General features: G+C 40.0%; 1 protein-coding gene across 1 annotated transcript; it reads right to left on the bottom strand.

The window, feature by feature from the left end:
• Positions 1–12,918: 12,918 nt before the first annotated feature.
• On the bottom strand, positions 12,919–21,022 carry LOC139817840 (uncharacterized). Its single transcript, XM_071786126.1, has 4 exons — positions 20,920–21,022; positions 20,174–20,839; positions 19,135–19,672; positions 12,919–13,072 (listed from the first exon to the last, which is right to left on the bottom strand). Exons 1-4 carry the CDS (start codon positions 21,020–21,022, stop codon positions 12,919–12,921), a joined length of 1,461 nt encoding a protein of 486 aa, XP_071642227.1.
• Between the last annotated feature and the right edge of the window lie 3,017 nt (positions 21,023–24,039).

Genomic DNA, 24,039 nt, shown 5'->3' with positions numbered 1-24,039 from the left:
CCAGCAAACGAAAAAAGATTGAAAAGAATTAAAACGGGATTGCCAGGAATTAAGGACTTTCCAAATTCTATTCTGTCCAAAAAAAATATTGAAATAGTTTTAATATCATGAAATTCCTTATTTTGGAAAGAATTTGTCTTTTTTGAATCCCATCCAATTCCGACACAAAAACATTATACCACTGAATGCCAGGTTAGGGATTGGAAAGTTTCGTGATGAATTCCATTGAATACCATTGATTTCGTTAACGAAATGAATACCATTGAATGCCAAACTAGGAATTAAAAATTTCCGTATTGAATTCCATTGAATTCCGTCTATTCTGACAATAAAATGAATACCATTGAATGCCAGGATAGGGATTGAAAAGTGTCTGTGTTGAACTCTGTGGCGGTACGCGCCACCAATAGTACACGCCCGCGCGGTATCTGCATTACCGGCAGTTCGCGTCGACGCCGCTAGGCGTCGCATCGCCGGGGCATCTTCTCGAGTTCAAAGTTTCGTCTCGACCGGTATGTAAAGGGACCCCCTACGGTGCTTGACAGATCTTACAAATCTCATTTTCGGGCTAATTGCCCGTCGGCAGTAGTGCGTGTAATGCCCTTAGGCATACACAAAAGCTCACCGACGAACAACGGCGCTTGGTCGCCCAACGGAGGCACGAGACGTTTCCTAAACCATCTAATGCCATTCAATTCCATAACCTTTACGGATTCCATAGGATTGGATGGAATTGAAAATTTCTTTTTTGGATTCCATGGGATTGGACCATCTCATTTCGAATCCCATCTAATTTTATCTAATTCCGCCAAAAAAGGGATTCAAAGGTATTAAAAAATTTTAATATCTTTTAATCCTTTTGCGTTTGCTGGGATATTGTTATACAAAATCTTATTATACTTACAAACAGAGTCTATAAATGAATCGATTCGTTGTTCGACATTTTGCGGGTGATAACCACTTTATACTACGATTTTCAAATATTGCGTTCCGTTCATTGTACACACAGTATCATTAAATACTGTATAGCCTAATTGCCCCATAAGTCTTAAGATATTGAACCACGGCTGCTCAATAATTTGTTCTAAAAGCGATAAAAGCATATTCGACTCCGTTGATCGCAAACCACTTGCGTAGTACACCACGGTACAAGAATTTTTATGCAGTTTATCTTCTTCTTCAAATAGAATGTGACAACCAACAGTAATTATAAATCAATGCACAACACTTTACGTACTATGTTATATGTATAAAAAATATTATAACTCACTAAAAAGCTAATGTTAAATTTATGGAACAAATTGACATACTAATAGAATAATTTTAATAATAAATTTTCTTATAGTTCTCTTTTCTTATATTTTTAAATATCGATTTTCTATATGGATTTAAATAAATTATGTTTTTCATTTTTATTATTTTGGGCTTCCTTTTAGAGGAAGCTTTGTTTTCGTAAACTATGTACATGAACTTGCGTATAAAGCTGGATAAACTATGTTCCATAACAAACTGAAATCCTTTAAGCATATAAATTCTTTTAAATTATTATAAATAATTTGATCGTGTCAAGCTTACCATCTTCTAGTTTAATTTAACGATACGATGTTTTTGCAACAAGGGTACTATGTGAGGCATTCTAGTTTTTAAATTAGACTCAATTAGTTCACCTATATCTGTAGCTTCCATTTTATTTACGTTACCATATATTAAGCACTCTACATGCATTTTGCTGAATAACTGTGGTATGAAGTGCTAAAGTCTATCGACACTTAGATCTATATGTCGCAGAAATTTAATATAGATATAATAAGTACAATAATCATATACTAAGGACTAAAAAAAATTTTCAAAAAGTAAAAGAAAATAATTTTTTACAGAAAGTATTAATTCTCTCTTACACTTACAAGCAGTAGATTCCAATAATTCATCGTTAGACCACTGTCATTCTGAGCAGTATTCTAAGATAATCAACATCATAACAGGTCGTTCTGCAGCGAAATTCTTCAACAACCTGATAAACTGTAAGACATTCAGCATAAATATGGTGTTTAATTACATTCATGAAATTGATTGCATTAATTATACATACCTCTTCCTTTAGAATTTCAAACTTCTTCGAATTAATCTTAAAATTTATCATTATGTCAATGCTTCTTTCTAACAGAACACGTTGCTCGTCGTAACCATCTATTGTAACTAATAAAATAATTCGTTTTCTTTTCAACTATATATACTTTTATATAAAACATTAAATTGATGCTCATTTATAAAGCATTCCGTAAACTTTATTAGAACATTACAAAAATGTAACTGGTCATATTTACGAATAACAATAATTTAATATTAATAAGAAATAAAATCCTCCTTAATAAGTAATATTCGATGTACATGGAGAAGCATATGCTTAAGCGTTACTAATAATATTAACAAGTTGAATAATAATTTATTTGAATAAATCTATTTAAATAATACACAATATTTTATTAATGTTATTATATATATATATTTACTCTTATTTCATATTTCGTACAAATAATTTGCCATTTTAAATATGTATATTCATCAAGAGAATCACGAAGTAGTCGAACAAACATATCAGTCAATTTGGAACTGAGAGATCCATTTAGGCGAACGGACTATAAATTAAAGACGACACGAACGTTATTTATAATTATAAAAAAATATTTTTTCTGTCTATTATATGAGAAGAGATTATAGCATCATTTTAATTTATATTCTTTAACTAAAGAGGTATTTTAAAATAACGGCATTCAGAGATATATAAATGGTACAAAAGATTTATTCTAATATTAATGACAATATTTCAAAGATAATTAGTTTATTATTTTAATTAGTATTTTAGTATTATTATTTTATTTTAGTATCGTATATTAATATGTACTAATCTCGTGTATATGTGTACTAATCTCAATATTATGATAATTAAATAAATTAATTCACAATTGCAATTTGTATAACTTGCTAGATTATCTCAAATTCTGACATCTCAGTATTCCATATTTGATTAGAACAACAATGTGTTTTTTACAACCACACTTATCTCATACCTAACGAAGTGGAAGTTTATCGTCGCTTTCGCAGTATAAAATACATCATCCTTTTCATACCAAACTCTTACAAACAATGTATCCTTTACGATAAGAAACTTTTGTACCTGTAAAATTTTTCCTGTTAAGGGGAGACAGGTCTGTTTTACCGCGATATTTTCAGACACACAAATCTTTTGATTGATTTCACCAAATTAAAAATTTTTTGTCCAGAATTAAAGTATGGACGATAGCGAAGACGGCAGGCACCAATTGCGTATGAAAAACGAAAAAAAAATTAGAAAATTACAGTTTCATTTTCGATTCTGCGGTCGACTCATGACAACATTTGCTGCACATAAAAGTTTTAGACTGTGTACGTATACAAAAACCTTGCAGCCGTCACGGAAATACAATAAAGAAAATCCTGTGCTTGCAGAAATGAGCTGCGAGCTTTAGTATAAGAGAAAAGTATGTTAGAAAATTTCATATGCACATATGTTACACTGTAACCGGACGATACATAATCGGGCTACGAGACACGCTATTTTGTCCTATAAGTCATCGGTCGCCACTCGGTTTGACCTATTTCTACCGAGAAGGTAAGTATCTTTGACGTGAACGACTATATGGTTAACCAGTTTATTTAAATAATTCTATTTTCAGAATCCCGCCACGGGGTCCTCTTCACCATCGCCTGTCCTCAGGGACTCGATATCTATCGCCCTCCAAGGTCAACCAGGGACAGTGGTGGATTACCACCGCTTGATCAGGTAAGTACGTGTCAACTAATTCCCTAATCCTTCTTCCTTTTTAGATTCCCGCCACGGGGCCTTCATCTGCGTCGCCTCCCCTCGGATACCCGATATCAATCACCGGCCTGGCTCAACGTGCAACCAAGATGACTGACCACCGCTTGATCGGGTAAGTCACCGTACCGTGGTAAGTCAACTTAATTCATTTTCCTTATTTTCAGGTTTTCACCTCGTGGTCCTCATCTCCGTCGCCGACCCATGGATACCCGCTGCTAACCGCTGCCCAGGATCACCGCGTCCCCAAGATGGCCGACCATCGCTCTTACGGGTAAGTATAAGGAATGTGGTAAATTAACTTAATTAATACTGCTTCTTCTTAGATTTCCGCCACGGGGTCCTCGCCTATGACCTCCTCCGTTGCAGACCCGATGATAATCTACGACCCGGATGGACTCCTCCGCAAGATGGCTGACCACTCCGCTTGATCAGGTATGTAGAAAGTAAGAAATCGATAACTACGTATATATTTTCACAAACGATTCTTCCATTTATTCAATATTGTCGTTTCACACAGATGGTTGTTCACAATTGTTGTTCCCGCACAAGATGGCGGTCGCACGTCTCGCAAAGTGCGAAGTTTTTGTTTACGGTACGTCAAAACCATTCGCCTTTCGTATCGACGACAAGTAACGCGTTTCGCGGGCGTTCCCGTTTGTTTCGGACGCTGTGGTACGTGAAATTCGTAATTCGGTACGTAATCGCGATAATTACAACGACACGCCGAGATATACGCGCGAGACGGGTGTTATACCTACGAGCGCCCACGAGAGACTGCCTCGAGGAATATTCCTCTCTCGGGCTCCCTACCTCTGGTAGTTTACCCCCACCATGGGGTCTCGGCCGCTTTTTCTTCGCGGTACTTTTCCGTTCTCCGCGTTAACAATAGGTGTTTACGACTTCTGGCCGCGCCAGATGTTCGCCGCTACGCAGTTACAATAGGTGTTGACAACTTCTGGCCGTGCCAGATGTTCGCGGTGAAAATTTCCACTTGTAGTACCATGTACGCGATGCCCTGAAACGGCCCTCGGATAGTGGTTTTTCACCACTCTTAATTTTCAACTTACGACGTCGCCGACCCGTGCGCACGTCTTCTCCTACGTCCCTTTAGACAACCCCGGGTCGACTTCTCGAAGAAGACGTCTGGGTCGTATTCGCGATGTCCGCCGTTGACGGCGACCCCCGGGTCTCGCTTTCACGGTCCCTACCAACGAAATTCCGGACTCAGTCCCTGTGGACGACGTCCGGGTACCGACTTGGCCGACACGTCGCTCTATCTCGCGTCCGGGTGATCGGATTTTGACGGCGACCTGTTCCTCGGGTGTACTAGGTCCCGTTAGCTGTGACCCTCTGGGTTTTCCCTGCGGATGACGCCTAGTTACCTATATGGTCACCCAGTGGCCGGATCGCGTCGCTCTTTGGCCGGTCCCCTATTTTTCGACCTCGCGGTTCGGATCGTGTGGCTATTAATCCCACGTCATGCGCGGTTCTACTACCTAGCTACCGCGGTTCGCTGCCCTGCGACCTGGTGGCCGTATCGCGTCGCTCTTTCGCTGGTCACCTATTTTGTGACTCCGCGGTTCGGACCGCGGAGCTATTATTCCCGCGGCACGCACGGTTCTACCACCTGGCTACCGCGGTGCGCCATTGTGCTATCCCGGGTTCGGATCGCGACGCTCTATGGCTGGTCCGCTATTTTGGGACCTCGCGGTTCGGACCATGTGACTATTACTCGCGCAGCTCTTACGGTTCCGGTCCCCGATGACCGCGCTATCCCGAATCGTTATCCGCTCCGTTATATTCCGCGATTAGTGCGAATCTGGGCTTGTGTGTCCCCGTACTGAAGATTGTGTGTGGCTCGACCGCCGTGTTTTTTCGCGCGTTACCGCGATCCACGCGCAAAGCAAATAAAATAATAGTTCAAAGTCGGGCCGGGCACTTTGGTGCCGCAAAACTAAATAAACGGAAGGTTGATCGGAAAAGAAAACCGTATCCTATTACCTATGTGGGCCGCAGCTCGGCGACCGCTGTCGCATACCTTAATTCTATCTTAATATACTATTTGCGCCGGACGGACCCGAAACAACACTTATATGCTTAAGAAGATAAATAAAAGGGATAAATACAGTCAATTATATTGGGGCTCGGACACCCTATAACTGTCCGTCCTCGGAACGCTCAGGGTGGGCTGGCCTAGGCCAGGGCATCTTCCCCGTTCTCCGGAGTTTCCTCTCCCGACGATATGCTCCGGAACTCCTCGTCCAGCTCGTCCCTCTCGTCTGGCGTCGCTATATGCGGCACCACCATCACTATCACCGTTGGTTGGTCGACACGGCGCATGCGGTTGCAACGCGTCTCCCCGAATTCAGCCAAAAACATACGGATCAGTATAACGGGTAGCCCTAGAGCAGGTGCTCTGTATGTATGTGTAAGAATCGGTGAGCACTTCTTTATCGACGCTGGTCGAGTTTGCCTGCGCTCTGTATGTATATGTAAGAATCGGTGAGCACTTCTTTATCGACGCTGATCGAGTTTGCCCGCGACTCCAGCATCCCCTTAATATGTGTAGAAAATACACAATCAAAATTACATCAAAATTGGTGATTCATTAGAGCATACGACAATTCCGTATGCAAAAATGAGCGTGTGTAAAGCATTATTTGCATTACAATTTTCTTACTTGTATTAGTCTCTTGCCTTTATATTATGTAAATTAATCTCTAAAACTCAACGTATGTTTTTATAAAGTTAATGCAAATATATACATATATTTAAATAGTACACCATAATTATTTTTATTACCTATATAAAAAATATGCATAAGAATAGAATTTATTATAAACTAAATTAACATTATATTTTATATCAAGTTTTATGACATGGTTTATGCTTTATGGAGATTTTGCTTATTGTTAGTATCACGAAATGGTGTTCAAGGATTTTTTGCATTTTTGCCACGTTTTTTTTGCATTTTTAATTAAAAGTACAACTTACCGTCTGATGACAAAACCTATATTGAATTTGTATGCCAATTAGAATACAATATTTGGAACAATTAGCTACGGTTAACACATTCTTACTCCGATATGGCTTTAGAAGATTAATTAATTACGCTTTTTTTTTAAGTGTTTGGCGCTCGCCCATGTACATAGCTGTACATATTAGTGTTAATTGTTAATTCGTCCGCAATAGCATTAGCAATCATTCGCGTTACAGTAATTTGTCGTGTTCGTGATTCGACGGTAAAGTCACGCCGTCGATAAATAGACCCCCTGTCGGGGACTCGCGCGAAACGTTGGCGGATCGCGATTTAAGTCAATATTTGCGCGACTCACCCGACTCGTGCTGTCCGCCCGCGGGTGGCATCCCCAATTATTGGAGCAAATACTCGCTCGCGCCGGTTCTCAACAGGAGCGCGACGCGAGCGGACACTCTCGCTTCGGAAGTCGTATTAACACGCTTGGAAGTGATCGAGTCGGTGCTGGAACCGATTCACTGAGCTCGCACGCCGTGCCGCACTCTGCTTGTCATTGCTATACGCATTTTGCTTGCCTGCCTACTCGGTGTGCCTCTTGCTTGCCGCCTGCGTCTACCTTTGCTTGCCGTACCTTTCCCGCTATCACGGAGAGCTTGCCAGCCTGGGGAGACGAACGACTCAAGTACACCGACGAGAGGGCCCGGACAACGAAACGGTGAGTCGCCTTTGCTAGCATACTATTCGCTGCTCGTACTTTATCGTACAATCGCTTCGCGGGGACCGAGACACCCCCGCTGGTCCTTCGAGTTTCGCTTAATCGCAAATCCGGGGATCGTTCTACCGCCCCCCGAGCATTAAGTTTAATACAAAATTTAAGTGTAATACGAGCGTATATGACAACGATCCGACTGTCCTGGAAGATTCCTGCTAACTGACAAGGCTATACGTATTATGTATTTAATGTCAACACATATAGACAAGTATCTATAATAACAAGACAGTTAGAGGTGAGAGTGTAACGAACGACGATACACGACAGTGCTGACTTTTCTAGAAATTTTCGTTCTGATAAAAGTACGACGTGGTAATTGTTTCTTATTAATCGGATGAGAGAGAGGGGGGAGGGAGGGAGGGAGGGAGAGAGAGAGAGAGAAAGAGAGTAATTTTTATCATGTTAAAATATAAGACTTTTAAAAACTCCAACTTTGCAAATAAAAGTATGAAAAATGTGAAAGCATAAAAACACCGAAAATAACATTTGTTAAACTTTTAAAATAATCTGCAGGTGTAATCAAAACTGATGCTGGAATTCTCAAAGTAATAATTAATATTTACATACATATGTATCTTTCAACCGCATGTGTTCCACAAAACAAGAAATAGATTGACAATCTGCGTTTTCTCGATATCCAAGCGATTACTCGGGATATATCTTTGTTTAGGAATCGATTAATTAAGAATTAATATTTAGCTACGTTTCAATTTACTAAGTGAAACTTATGACGTCTGCTGTGATTAATGTGGATAATATATAATGTTGGATGTTCAAGAAGTTAATAGTATAATAGTAATAGCATTATTCTCGACTAATAAACTTTTCTGGTTTAATCATTTTATTGGCGGAACAAACAATTTTATTTCTATTATTACACATCATTGACTTACAAAATAAGACTTACAAAGAAATAATATTTTCACTAATTACATGCTGTATTGAAATACAGTTCTGTATGAAAATATAGAAATATAGATAAGATATGTAACATGTAATATAGAAACAATATGTAATTATGCATAATATAAGATTAGTAATATTTAAATACATTGAGATACATTGAGATACATTGAGATACAATAATATTGAGATATATATAGTCATAGATAATTTTACCAGATTAATAAGTCATTATTATTAACTCTTCCTTATTTAATTAAAGAATCTCGAATAAAAAAGAAGATGATAAAAAATAAAATATTTTATAAAGTGTTTAGGTTAAAAAAAATGTTAATTTTTAAAAATATTTAAATTTAAGATGTTAAACTTTTAAAATATTAAAAAGTGTTAAAATATTATAAATAAAATAAACAAAATAGTAATAAAAAAATAGCATTATTTTTCACATTATTAATATATTATATTAATTATACTTATTTATATTTAATGTTAATTATATTTGTATTTTATTATTATATAGCGTGGGTCGTTTCCGTGGGTTCTGTCCGCATTCTCAATTATTCACAACTTGTAATTTTTTACGGGAGGGGTTGTTAGCCCCTCGCCAACCCCCTTTTCGGAGGGCCATTTATCCCGCTCTCGTTAGTCCTGACCACAACTTCCACCAGGGTTGGTACCCGATCTCCACCATGATTGCTCAGGCTTCCAGGGTTCACCAGCGAAAAACGCCTGCTTGGAGGTGAGAGTCGGAATTGAGCAGGAGAGGCTATGCGGTGCTAGCTGGAAGCGGCGCCGTGTATTACGCATGCACTGCCCCCTTAGAACCCTACGAAGTTTAGTAATACTTACTAAATTACCAAATTGCTTACTAATTAAATAATTGAGTAACTGTCACCAAATCATTCAGATAACGCTTTTTCATACAATTTAGTACTAATTATTAAACTGTTTGTTATTTATCACTAAGCTATTTAAGTATTATATATAATAAGTATTATATAATTTAGTTGGCTTAACTAAACGCAAAATTGGCTCTTTCAAAATGTTTATAATTATTACAAAATGTTTTGTTATTAATATTATATTCGGTAATAATAATCAAATATTTTAAAAAGAACTATTACTAAATGTATCTCACAAGATTACCAAGAATTTTTCTTTCAGTGCAGCGAAATCAGTCCGTTCAGAACTGGTATTCTTTCTCTTCAGGTCGTTCTTTTGATTTTTTTGAAACTGTGAATATGTAATATTGTTATTAAAAACCTAACGTTGGAAACTCCAGTCCGATATAACACGTACCTTCGTCACGAAATCTTCGGCTTCGGCATCGGCATATAATAAAACAAATGACAATTAAAAAAAAGGGTAATTATACAGTAATACGGACCACCTTTCGATGACCTTGACCTTGACATATGTTGTCAAGGTCATCCTCCTAAGTGACCTCCAGAAGTTTTTAGCCGGCGGTCGTTATTCGTTAAAAAGTTATTAACAAAAAAAGTTTGAAAAATATAGCAGCTATTTTGAGTATTAGAAGGCATAAATGACTAATATATATGTCGAAATAGTTCACGCATACACTTTCCACGCAAAATATTCTTTTGGCGTATAGATTAGTGACGCGCTTTAAAAGTATTTAAGTGTTAAAAGCGCGTCAACCAACCTATGTAGGTTAGTGACGCGCTTTAAACAGTTAAATACTTTTAAAGCGCGTCACTAACCTACATAGGTTAGTTGACACGCTTTAAACACTTAAATACCTTTAAAGCGCGTCACTAACCTACATAGGTTAGTTGACGAGCTTTAAACACTTAAAAAATATAAATGAATAAATATTATAATAATTATTATCATTTCGTTCTGTAATTTCTTTTTTTTGGTAAAGCAGCGACTTCTCGCGAAATAAAGTATTCTCTGCTTTAACAAAAAGACTTCAATTTATCAACAATTTACTGCTTTAAATGTTGTGTTTTGGTAAAGCAGCAACTTTCACGAGATATTCTCTACTTAAAAAAAAAAAGACGTAATATTGATCGTTTATGCCTCCCAATACTCATCAAAATAGCTGCTGTATTTTCGAAACTTTTTTTGTTAATAATTTTTTAACGAATAACGACCGACGGCTAAAAACTTCTGAAGGTCACTCAGGAGGGTGACCTTGACAACATATGTCAAGGTCAAGGTCATCGGAAGGTGGTCCGTATTACTGTGTAATTACCCCCATTTTTTAGATAGAGATAGAGGAGTGGTGGTGGGTGCGGATCTGCAATTGAAATGGCATGCTCGCAGCAGCAGCCTTACATCGGCGCAATTTGCAATATTCGCATTTTTGTATGTATAAATAGTCTACGAGGATTCTAAAGCGCAGTCAAGAGTTTGATACGGTTCGAGTACGTCGCGAAAAGCCTTCAGTTACGATGAACACGAAGAGTGGTGGTGGGTGCGGATCTGCAATTGAAATGGCATGCTCGCAGCAGCAGCCTTACATCGGCGCAATTTGCAATATTCGCATTTTTGTATGTATAAATAGTCTACGAGGATTCTAGAGCGCAGTCAAGAGTTTGATACGTCGCAAACAGCCTTCAGTTACGATGAACACTCACGGTGCGAACTACTACGTTCCGATTCAGGATAAAACGTGCGAGAAACAGCACAATGAGTAAGTACCGTTAATTTTCGTATATACTTGTGCAAAAAACTTTAATAAACATAATTGTATTTTTTCAGTTTTGATAAACCCCGTTATACGCTACGTATTTTGGGAAGAAGATTTGCCTTCACATCGACAGCGTATAAATTTTTGGATGTTGGAATCAACGCGGGATCTATGTCCTCTGTAGATATACTTATTGGCGATAACCGAGGCAATCGGATAATTCTGCCTCATGCAACGTGGGTGACATTCATCGAAAAACGTGCAGATATTCAGCAATTCGTGCAGTCACCAGCGCCATCATCGCTAGCGATTCGAGATCTGAAACTCGTTAAAATACGTGACGCAGATATTGTAAAATTGACATCGTGCGCCACCAGCTTGTACATGAATGCAGTTAGAATCTTGCATGAATTTTATGATAAAAATTCAATTATTGATTGTGAACTGTTGGCGTATGCTGCAGATAATATTATACACGATGCATTACATAAGAAATAAATGTATATTAAATGCATATCACTGTATCTAAAATTATTTTTCCTTCTGTCTACCGTTCCTTTGTCCACCGTCAGCGATTTAGAATTACAGAACTCTCGATAAGATTGCGCGTGCCGCACTTGTCGCGCGATCATTAAACGTTTTTTCATCTGTCTCATATAAATTATTAAATATTTTTTCTCTTATTTCTAATAAATAAATTACTTAAAATAATATAAAAAATGATCTAATTATAATGGGTGACGGGAGCGAGAAAGACCGCGCGAACGGGGGAGAGAAAAATAACGCGGACGGGTGACGGGAGCGAGAGAGACCGCGCGAACGGGGGAGAGAAAGAACAAGGGAATTCTATTTTTTTTTGCTGAAAAAAGAGAAAGGTGTACGTTCTGTACATTAATTTTATTATTTGAGGCAATTGCGTTACAATTTATATTACGATAGTGTAGGCGCTTTCCATTTACACTTAAGTGAGCTGAGTCACTCAGTTATGTGAATACTTTAGACTCAGAATACTCACAAGGAGATGGCACGAGATGTAAAATGAGTTATGGATTGAGACATAGCTCATTCGAAAGAGGATGTCGAGTACATAAACGCTGTAAAGGGATTACAGTAAATGGGCCCTGGTTGCTGAGAAATTTGCATCCAAAGTTGAGCATCCGGGTCACTGTAAGGCAAGTTCAGAAACATAACCTCTAATAGCATGAAGCGCGGTGGCTGAGCGGACTGAGGCGTTGACGTATGCTTTTTGTCCGTGGCTGGCTCGAGTTCGAGTCAACTCGTAATCTAATTTTTTTTTTCCATTTATTTCTTATACTTTCAATCAATTTTTGTGTAAACTATTTTTTGGAATAAATTCTAATAATGAGAAGCAACATTTTATACATAAAAAATATAATTTTATATGTACGTAATAAAAAAAAATACGAGTTATTATTATAATAAAAAAGAATAAAAATTGTAGTTTTAAAGAAAAGTGGAAAAATCATGGGATAATAAACAAAAAATATTACGTTATATGTCATATAATTATAAAATAAAATAGTTAATACATCGTCAGTATAATAAATACAATACGTAGTTAATACATAGTCAATACATAGTCAATAAATAATTAATTATGTAAAATAAAAAAAATAAATAAATGTAGTCAGTAGATAAAAAGTAAATGTGTATATATAAATACTCAAAGTAATAAAAATATAAATAGTTATTAAAAATACATAGAGTAACTTGTAAACATGTCTTGTCAGTTATTTGTTATAAAAATCGGACATTGCTGTACAATGTTGTGGATGAAAATTATTATAAAAGCATTGAAAACATAAATAGGACGTACACCATGAACATTTAATAAAAGAATAATTAGATTTACAAGAAGATTTCGTATTATGAATATTAGGAGGATGGTTGGCACTCGTTTGCGTATAATTGTAATACAGTGGTTCGTCGCATGTATATAATATTGATATGGTTGATTCGCGTTTGATACTCGTTGTATATTAGTCAGTAAGCTCATAATCGTAAGTTACCGTCGGTTTGAGACTCGCGCGAAACGTTGGCGGACCGCGACAGGTGTCAATACTCGCGCGACTCATGTAGGGAGCAGCATATCTGTCTCCCTTCTGATTGGTCAGCCCCCTCTCCTGCGCTAGCAAGAGAGGTTGAGAGTTACGAAGTTGGCAGAACTGAGTTACGACGACCGTTAGAATTATACTGACTCTCGTGGCTGTTGCGTGGTCTGCAATAAAGTATTATATTATCAGCAGTAATCGAGTGTGTAATTATTCCTTGATACCTCTCGTCAAGACGTCGGAGGCATAATCGACCTCCTGAGGTACTGAATTCCTACATTGGTGACCCCGACTGAAAAACATGCAACGGTTCTTGCACAAATCGCTACCGGAAGCCCGAGTCAGAGATAAATCATCGTGTGGACCAATCTTCCCCGACGAACGGACGCAGAAGTAGCGGATCGAATTACCCGCAAACGCAAGGTACATTCCTATGCCCGCGTCCCTGGCTGTTAGTTGCCCACGCTGCGGCCAGCCAGCCTTGCCGCGCCGAAACATTTTTCGGGCGGCCATTTTTCTTGCCGCGCTTTTTGCACGAGGCACGAGGCGTGCACGTGAGACCCCACCGGCGCCCGGATGGCCTCAGCGGTTCTGCCGCCTTACCACGACCATCCCCTGGTGTGCGTCTGGCCCTTCTCCGCCGCCGCCGTTACCGCTTTCTCCTGATGGTGTGCGACCGGCTTTTCTTCGCCGATGCCACGGATTGACAACGTCGCTGTCGCCTCATTGATTTGATTGCGTGAAGCCAACGACACCGGCGCCTTGGATCCCGTCGTCGTTGAGACATTTAATGCGTGAAGCCAACGTCTCCGGCGCCTTGGGTCCCAGCGTCACCGGAGCTTTGGATTCTACCCAGACTACAGTAATTAAACGAAGGATAGTAATCCGCCCCGCGCCGTCATTTCTTAACACTCGTGTCGTTTATATTGTTTATATCGTTTAACGCCCATGTCGCTTATATTATTTAACGCTCATGTTGTTTATGCTGTTTATCGTTCTCGTTTTGCTAGTAGCTTACTATAAATTTAAAACAATGTCGGACGCGGCTCTTCAAACACGCGCAGAGGCAGCGGAAGCCCAGCTAAACGCTCAGGGCCCTGATTCAGTCACCTCGGACGCGATTGATAATAATATTGTAATTCCGTGTATAGATAACCTATGGGTTCCCAAGCTCCTCCCGTTTTCACAAGTTGACCCAGAATTGTGGTTCATCCAGGCTGAGATTCTCATGAGAAATTCTAGGATCACTGCAGAGTTCACTAAAGCCGATACCGTGCTCGCTGCACTCGATGCCGAAGTAGTGGGACACGTAAGGGACATAATTGCTTTAAACCCTTCCCCAACGGATATTTATAAGCAGATTAAAGCTCGAATTATCGCGGCATATGCACCTTCGGTCGAAACAAAATTGCGAAAACTTTTAACGGGACAAGTCGGGACCGACGGAAAACCTTCGTTAATCCTCAGTCGACTGCGCAGTCTTAATGACGGGAACTTAGATGATAGTGTAATAAAATCAATTTTTTTGGACCATCTACCACCCAATCACCGCGCGATCCTGATAGCTACGGAAATTACCGACCTCAACCGTTTAGCCGAGACCGCCGACCGAATGGCTGAGAGCAATATCGGAGGCGAGTCTTACGCGTCCGCCGTAATCAAGGGGAATTCACCCCCTCCCGCAAAAACTGAGATGCAGCAACTTCGCGATATGATGGCCGATATGCTTACTTTATTTAAAAAAGAATCCGAAAAGCTGGGAAAAACATTAAATTTGCATTCGCGATCCAACTCCCGCTCCGTGAAAGATCCAAAAAACCAAAACAGCCTTTCCGTTCGGAGACGGTCGGCAAGGGCCTTCAAATTTCTAACCGTCTCCACGTCCGTGATCGTACCAGCGGCCAAATGTTCCTTGTCGATACAGGCGCAGATATCTCTCTTGTACCCGCTATCGATAGGATCAAGGGAAGGCCCTCCGAATTAAAGCTCTTCGCAGCAAATGATTCGCGTATCGACACGTTCGGGGAATCTCTTCGTGAGCTTGACCTCGGTTTAAGACGGCCAATTCGATGGAATTTTTGCATTGCCGCAGTTCCGTACCCCATCATTGGCGCTGACTTACTATCGCACTACGGGTTAATAGTAGATTTAAAACGACGACGTCTTATAGACTCCACTACTAAATTATATACCCTCGCGATTAAAAAACCAGCCCCGATACATTCGATTAATACGATTAAATCTTCCTCTGAGTTTTCTAAAATACTCAAGGAATTTCCGCAAATAACAGGAGCACTTCCCCTCGCCCCGCCGTCCAATTGTGACGTGTTTCATCATATTATCACCACTGGCCCTCCAGTCGCTTCGCGCGCTAGGCGCCTTCCTCTTGATAAACTTAAAGCCGCAAAGGCCGAGATTAGAGCTTTAGTCGAAGCAGGCATTTGCCGTCCCTCTAGCAGTCCATGGGCCAGTCCCATTCATTTAGTCCGTAAAAAAGACGGCACCTGGCGGGTGTGCGGCGATTACCGCGGTGTTAATGCAATCACGCGACCTGACAGATACCCCACCCCCCACCTGCATGACTGCTCCGTTAATCTACACGGTAAAACAATCTTTTCATCTCTCGACTTATATAAAGCCTATAATCAAATTCCAATGGCCCCCGAGGACATTGAGAAAACAGCTATCATAACCCCTTTCGGGTTATTCGAATACTTATTTATGACCTTTGGCCTTCGTAATGCCGGTCAATCCTTTCAACGTTATATAAATCGCGCCTTAGGCGATCTAGATTTTGTTTTCATTTATATGGATGATATCCTAATTGCTTCCTCTTCTCCAGAGGAGCATGCTAAACATTTACGCATTGTATTTCAAAGGCTTAAAGAGTTTCACCTCCGCCTTAATGTTGAAAAATGCGTATTCGGCGCACATGAACTAAAGTTTCTCGGGTATATAATTAATGGTAAAGGAATCAGTCCCATCCCAGAGAAAGTTGAGGCGATTACCAAATTTCCTAGACCCAAAACCATCGCCGACCTACGCCGTTTCCTCGGCATGATAAATTTTTACCGTCGCAACATCCCTCGCGCGGCAGAAGCTCAAGCACCACTAAATGCATTACTAGTCGACTCGCGTAAAAACGATAAGTGTGTAATCGTATGGTCTGACGAATTAATCGAAGCGTTTGAAAAGACCAAAAACGGCCTTGCTAACGCTGCAATGCTGGTGCATCCCCATATTGGCGCGGAACTCCGTATAGTCGCGGATGCCTCCGATTTCGCCATGGGGGCAGTTCTTGAACAGAAAAAACGGGATACTTGGGAGCCCCTAGCATTTTTTTCGCATAAATTCTCCCCCGCGCAAACTCGGTATAGCGCTTACGACCGAGAACTCACGGCAATTTTTGAAGCCGTTAATTATTTTCGTCATTTTGTAGAAGGACGTGAATTTAAAATTTTGACCGACCATAAACCGCTCATGTACGCGTTTATGCAACGGTCTGACAAGGCGTCCCCGCGACAACTACGCCAATTGTCATATATCGCGCAGTTCACAACGCATATTGAACATGTCGCTGGTTCACAAAATGTTGTTGCGGATTCGCTTTCGCGGATCGATTCCCTGCGTTTGCCGGTTGAATTTAATCTTAATGAGCTCGCCGAGCTACAAAAGAACGACGAGCAACTCAAGTTGATTGCTAACGCCCCCGATCATCCTTTAAAGTTGAAGAAAATTCAGTGGGGCCCAGATCACACAACTGTATATTGCGAAATCTCGGGCGAAGCTATTCGGCCATATGTCCCCGATAGTCTCCGCGTTAAAGTATTTCAAATGTTCCATAACCCAGCCCATCCGAGTGGCAAAATTACCGATCGCACTATCCGACAGCGTTATGTCTGGCCTGACATGCACCGCGATATCGCTAAATGGTGTAAAAATTGTATCGAATGTCAGCAAGCGAAAATCTCTCGTCATGTAAAACTAACTCCTGAGCACTTTGTTGCTCCCGACGGGCGATTTGATCAAGTGCATATTGACATTATCGGCCCATTACCTCCTTCTGAGGGTTACTCTTATTGTCTCACTATGATCGACAGATTTTCGCGTTGGGCCGAGGCAATTCCTCTTAAAGATATCTCTGCACAAACCGTTGCTAGAGCATTTTACGACACGTGGATTTCTCGTTACGGAACCCCTCGATTACTAACTACGGATCAGGGAGCCCAATTCGAATCCCGCCTATTCGAGGCGTTACTTTCATTAATCGGTTGCGAACGAATTCGTACAACCGCCTACCACCCGGCGTCGAACGGCATGATTGAACGTTGGCATCGGGTGCTTAAAGCCGCAATCATGTGCCATGCCGATGCGTGCTGGACGCGTACCTTATCTACCGTTCTATTAGGACTTCGGTCGCACGTCCGTGCTGACACAAATGCGTCCCCCGCCGAATTTATGTTCGGGACGACTTTACGACTTCCCGGGGAATTCTTTCTTCCCGATGATTTTACACCTAACCCTAATTATTTCCTTGAAGAGTTTCGCGAATATATGCGCCAAGTCCGGCCGGTTCCCGTCGCGCACAAACATAAAAAACGCGCCTTTTATTTTAAAGATTTATATAATTGTACTCATGTGTTTTTACGCAATATGACTAAAAGGGCGTTAGAGCGTCCGTACACCGGTCCGCACAAGGTAGTGCAACGCATCTCGGAGCGCGTATTCAATATTGATATCAACGGAAACACAAAAAGCGTGTCCGTCGATTTATTAAAGCCGGCATATTTCGTCCCTGATGACCCCGCCGACCCCCCATCAACCTCCGAGAACATATTCAACCGGAATGTAAATCCGAACCCAGCGCTTAAAACCTACTCTCGTAAGACTGTTACATTTGCGCCGTCCACTAAACCAAAGTGATTTAATTGTAAGCCAGAATTCTATATAATGTTATTAGATATAAGTCGGCTCAAATTACATTTAAGCGTATAATATATTTTTTTGTTAAGGTATTGTTAACCTCGTACAATAGCACCTGGCCAAACACTTAAGCTCATTCGCTTAGTGCAATATTACTTATTATTTATTTCGTTAACACTCGGGGGGGAGTGTGTAGGGAGCAGCATATCTGTCTCCCTTCTGATTGGTCAGCCCCCTCTCCTGCGCTAGCAAGAGAGATTGAGAGTTACGAGGTTGGCAGAACTGAGTTACGACGACCGTTAGAATTATACTGACTCTCGTGGCTGTTGCGTGGTCTGCAATAAAGTATTATATTATCAGCAGTAATCGAGTGTGTAATTATTCCTCGATACCTCTCGTCAAGACGTCGGTAGTAGGCCGACACCCGGAGGCATAATCGACCTCCTGAGGTACTGAATTCCTACACTCACCCGACTCGTGCTGCCCGCCCACGGGTGGCAGGCCCAATTATTGGGACAATAGTACTCGTTCGCGCCGTACTTCCAGGAGCGCGAGCCGAGAGAGTTCCGGAGCACGCGGACACTCCCGTAAGAATCGCCGACAAGATAAGACGGAGTATCAGCCACAGTCGAGTGCTCGAAGAAATCGTTATAACGGCGTGTGCCTGCTTGCCCGTTTTGTGTTGCTTGCTGCTCGCTTGCTTGCTTGCCCGCTACCTTGTCTGCCTGCACGCCTCCCGCTTGCTATCAAGGAGGATTCGCCACCCGAGAGGACAGACGAGAACGGCCGAGAGACCATCCCAGGAGGGCGCCGGGCTGCGATACGGTGAGTCGCTTCGCTTGATTTATCCCGCTTACTTGTATTTAATTTCGCTTGTATTCGTGAGGGGATTGCCCCTCTGGTCCTTCGAACCACCCTAATACAGGCCAATCGCGAATCCGGGGACCGATTGATACCCCCCCGAGCAGAGGAAAACATAACTGATTTACATTACAAAATATTTCCCGTTCATTTGCCAACTTTGACGCATACCATGCAAATTGTATCATATTTTTAAATAGTGGAGCAGATAATAAATAATGTGTTAAAGATTGTATCTTTATAGCATCATAACGCGAATTTAATTCTATTTTTTCTCCGCCGACAAAAGTATCTGGACAGTTTTGAATTCGCTTTATGATAATTTTTACTTGTTTATAAAAATAAACATCACAAGGTTGGCAAATTGGAGTGCATTTTGGAGGTATAATTTGCAAGTTAAATGTTGGCTTATTTTCATCATTTTTAAAATTTTCATTATACATATGAATGTTTTTTTTACCTCCCCAAGAATCGACGATTATTAAAAATGGATTGTTGCCTACGTAAGGTTTCAAAACTGTTATCAGATATTGTTTATATAAAGATGAAGTTAGTTTTCCTGATTTTTGACAGACAACGATTACATTTTTACACATATTTAATAATTCGTCTACTTCTTGCTTGACACGCACTCCAAATAGTCCAGGAGCTAGCGGAATTTTAGGTGACTGATTTTCTTACGCCTGAAATTTTTTCCACGAGTTATTATGATCATGTCTGCCAAATGTAAACAGGTGGCAGAGTCTGTCCGCGGGACATAGAGCGAACAGAATTTTTGTAACTTGTATTAATTTCCAAAGACATTGACTGATTTTATTACAGCTGATTTTTTTACAGTTGATTATTTAAACCATTTCAACAAGAAAAAATGAGTTGTCCGACAAAAAAGTTGGGACATGACCCGTGTCTGCCATTTGGAATTAGTAATTTTTTCTTTGACTCTTGACTGATTTTCTTACAGCTGAATTTTATTTTACAGTTTAATAATATATTAAGGATGAAGTATATAACCTTGTCCGACAATTTTAGTGGGACAGAACCGTTCTCTGACGTCTTTGTTATGTTAATTAATCATCAATTAATGACTGAAGTATTTATGTCGGACAAAGGGGTCAAATTGTTCGAAATTTTATATATTTTTGATTTTCACACGTGTCTGACGAAAATATCGGGACATATGTGCTCTCTGACAAAAATAATGTTGAAAATATGGTCGTGTTCATGAAATTTGTCATCCACCTTGGAGATGCCACAAAACGAAAAGCGCATTCCTCTTCACTTTTTGAGCTATCTTCCTTCCGAAATTGTACTGCAGCAGCCATAGCCCACTGTTGCAATTGTTGCCTTGTAACTAGCTGCTTACATGCACGTGCTTCGGTAAAGCGATCATAAACATTCCTTTTTATTGCATCCATTTTATCCATGAATGTTCCACCTGATAAAATCTCGTTCTTGAAACGAGCAACTTCGCTATTATGTCGTAAATGAGTCTTAAAACGCTGTTGTAAAACTTTGAAACTCCAGTGTGGATGTTCATTGGCAGTCATTACAATTTTTAATTTGATGTCGAATGGCACTCTGCACACATTTCTGATTTTTTCTGGTGGCTTATATTCTTCGTCATGTGTTGATGTTGTCACCTCTACTACGTTTTCAGGTGTTTTGTCCAGAAAGAAATATTCTGTTTCTTCAACAAGTGTACACTTGCCCAACATTTTAACAAAATTTTCAAACAATTTTCCAGCAACTTTTTTCGCACATGTATTAAATTTTCTTAATGGATCAGCGTTAATTAAATTAAATTGTAATAGCATGTCTGCAAAAAAAATGTAATATTACATCTCTAATACTGACATTTACACAAATACTGACACAAAGAAACAAAGAAATATTTACCTCGAAAATATGCAATGCTATCAGTTAAATCGTCTTTTGATATATCACATTGTGCTAATAGCTGTATGTGTTCTATCAATGTTGGATCCACAGATGTTTCCATTTTTATATGTTTACAAATTTTGTGAGAGTGCACTAACGTAGACTTCTTTACTGTTAGAAATTCGTAAGAATTTTAACCACGAAAAGAAACGAAGGGGTCCTCAGACCCTACAAGTCTTTTGTTAGAATTTGTCTGCGCATGCGCAAATAGAAAAAAATACCTGTTCTGGAACTCGAACAAAGGCACAAAAGATTCGTGCCGTTATACCGTTACATTTGTTTTATCTGTGTCTATCTTCTCGAATATTCGAAATAATATATAAATAAATACTTCCACTTTTTTTGCTATTTATTCTCAAGATTTTAAAATAAATAATTAATACATAAATTCGTATTCTCTTTTATTACGTACATATAAAATTATATTTTTTATATATAAAATGTTACTTCATTATTAGAATTTATTCCAAAAAATAATTTACACAAAAATTGATTAAAAGTATAAGAAATAAATGGAAAAAAAAAAAGATTGCGAGTTGACTCGAACTCGAGCTAGCCACGGACAAAAAGCATACGTCAACGCCTCAGTCCGCTCAGCCACCGCGTTTCATGCTATTAGAGGTTATGTTTCTAAACTTGCCTTACAGTGAGCCGGATGCTCAACTTTAGATGCAAATTTCTCAGCAACCAGGGCCCATTCACTGTAATCCCTTTACAGCGTTTATGTACTCGACATCCTCTTTCAAATGAGCTATGTCTCAATCCATAACTCATTTTACACCTCGTGCCATCTCCTTGTCAGATAAGACGTCAGTTTTTAAGTGAGTAAAAAAAATTTACCTGATTATTTTGGTGACAAAGCTATCGCATAACAATACAAATTTCTAATCTCACTTTTAATAATACAGTAGAAAGGACATGGTCTCAATTGTGAATAAAAATTTATTGAATCTCACTTGCCATCAGCATTAAAAGGAACGTGCATTCAACTGGCGTCACATGTGAGAATTAACTGAATTTTGATGTAAATAGAAAGCTATTTATGTGTCTTCTTAAGTAGATAGATAGATAGATAGAAAAGATACTTTATTACCCCAAGGGGTCTAAAAGGGCGTTTTGTAGGGACGTACCCAACCCTGTACATCCAATTTACAATAACATATAATTTACATACAATTAAATTACATATAACTTTTTATAGACATATTCCTCTTCAATCCTTTTCGCTGTCTTGTCCTCCTTGGTCCTCCTTCGTTAGATTGTTGGATCCTCCCCCTTCCTTTCCCATTTTCCTCCCTCCTCTATCTCGTCTGATTTCCTCTATTGCTTTCATCCATTCCTCTCCCTCTCTCTTTTCTCCCAGTAATCTCTCCACCACATCCTGCCACCCCTCTCCTTCCCACTCCTCCCATCTCGTACATTCCTCCCATATATGTTCCCATGTCTCCTCTTCCCTCCCACATAGCCTGCATTTTTTATCCTTCTCATTTCCCCAGTATAGTCCCTCCCTCACTTCGTTACCAAGTCTAAATCTTGCAACCCTGCTCCATCTCGCTTCCTCCCATCCCTTCCTTGGATAGTCCGGAATCCCGTCCTTCCTTATACTCTTATACCACCTATTGTAATTCGATCCCATGATCTTTTCCATCCTTTCTTGTTTCTCCTTTTATTTCTCTTTCCTCTTCAATGCCTCCTCTTCTCACTCCCCCTCCCCTTCCACTTCTACCCCGATCCCTTCCAGATAGTCCTTTCTCTCCTGCTCCCATCTTTCTATTATCCTTCCCCTCTTCTATCTCTCTTTTATTTCTTTCAAAAATTTTCTCGCTATTTCTCCTCCTTTGCCTTCTTTCAGTTTTTTTCGAACTTCCATGCTCTCTTACTTGCTCTAGCTCTCATCTTTTCCCTTTCTATTTCATCTCTAACCATATATCCTGGCGTCCTTCAATTTAATCCAAGTACCCATCTGAGATATCTCTCATGAATACCTTCTACCTCCCTTCTTTTCTTCCATCCCCATATTTCTGCCCCATATCCCACCGTTCATATCAGGGTGTCATATAGCCAGATTCTTCTTTTTCCACATCCTTTTCCCTATCCCCCACACTTCTCTCATTACTCTTGCTGCCTTCCTTCTTCTCTCTCTAATATGCGCCTCCTGTCCTCCATTTTTCTTCAACGTATACCCCAGGTATTTAAACTCATTGACCTCCTCTAACTTCTGCTCCTTCCATCTCTAGTCATATTTCTTCTTCCTTCCTCCTCCCTTTCTAAACCTCATTATCTTTGTCTTCTTTATACTCAATGTTAAACCTTTCCCGTCTAGATATCCCTCCAACCTGCTTATCATTGACCTCATGTCCTGTCCCTCCTCCGCCAACAGTGCTATATCATCTGCATACATTAGCGTGTATATCTTCTCACCTCTTAATCTTATGCTTCCCCATCCGCCCTTCTTCATGTAATCCTCTATGTCTGCGATTAATAAGTTAAACAATATTGGGCTTAGCGGGCATCCTTGTCTCAAGCCCTTTGCCGGGATTATCTCACCTTCCTTCCATTGCTCCAGCTGGCCAGCCTTTCCCCCTCCAGACCCGTTTGCATATTTCTCATATTCATTTCACCATTTTTTCTCCTCCAAATTTTCACGCTTCATTCGGTATCCCGTCATTGCCTATTGTTTTTCCTGTTTTCAGTTTTTTTATTACCATTCTTACCTTTTCCAGTTTTATTTCTTCCTCTTCTTGTCTGCCCCCACCTCCTTCCCCTTTTACCACCCTGTTCTCCACTCCACCCATTAATTCCATAAAATATTCCTTTCACTCCTTTGGTTTTATCTCTTCGTTTATCCTCTTCCTTCTCTTCCTCACCCTGCCTATCAATTCCCATACCTTTCCTTCCGTTCTCGCTTCTCCTATCTTTCTAATCATCTTTTCTTTCTCCTCCTTCTTTCTTTTGGATATTTTTCTATACTCCCTTCTTCCTTCTCTGTATCTTTCCACCTCGCCTTTTTCTTTTCTCCATTTCCTTAGTTCTCTCCTCACTTCCCTCTTTCTCTCCCTGCATTCTTCATCCCACCAC

This window comes from Temnothorax longispinosus, chromosome 8, assembly GCF_030848805.1.
Source record: "Temnothorax longispinosus isolate EJ_2023e chromosome 8, Tlon_JGU_v1, whole genome shotgun sequence".
In the NCBI taxonomy this organism is placed as follows: domain Eukaryota; kingdom Metazoa; phylum Arthropoda; class Insecta; order Hymenoptera; family Formicidae; genus Temnothorax; species Temnothorax longispinosus.
Note: the sequence above shows the minus strand (reverse complement) of the source record. Positions and strands in the feature narration are given on the sequence as shown.

What these genes read in the sequence shown, in the direction of transcription:
- LOC139817840 (XM_071786126.1), bottom strand. Translation starts at nt 21,022, where the DNA reads ATGGAAACATCTGTGGATCCAACATTGATAGAACACATACAGCTATTA. An exon ending in TAGCATTGCATATTTTCGAG is followed by an intron (nt 20,840 to 20,919) that starts GTAAATATTTCT and finishes TTTTTTTTGCAG; the next exon opens with ACATGCTATTACAATTTAAT. An exon ending in AATGTAAATCAGTTATGTTT is followed by an intron (nt 13,073 to 19,134) that starts TCCTCTGCTCGG and finishes GAGTGCCAACCA; the next exon opens with TCCTCCTAATATTCATAATA.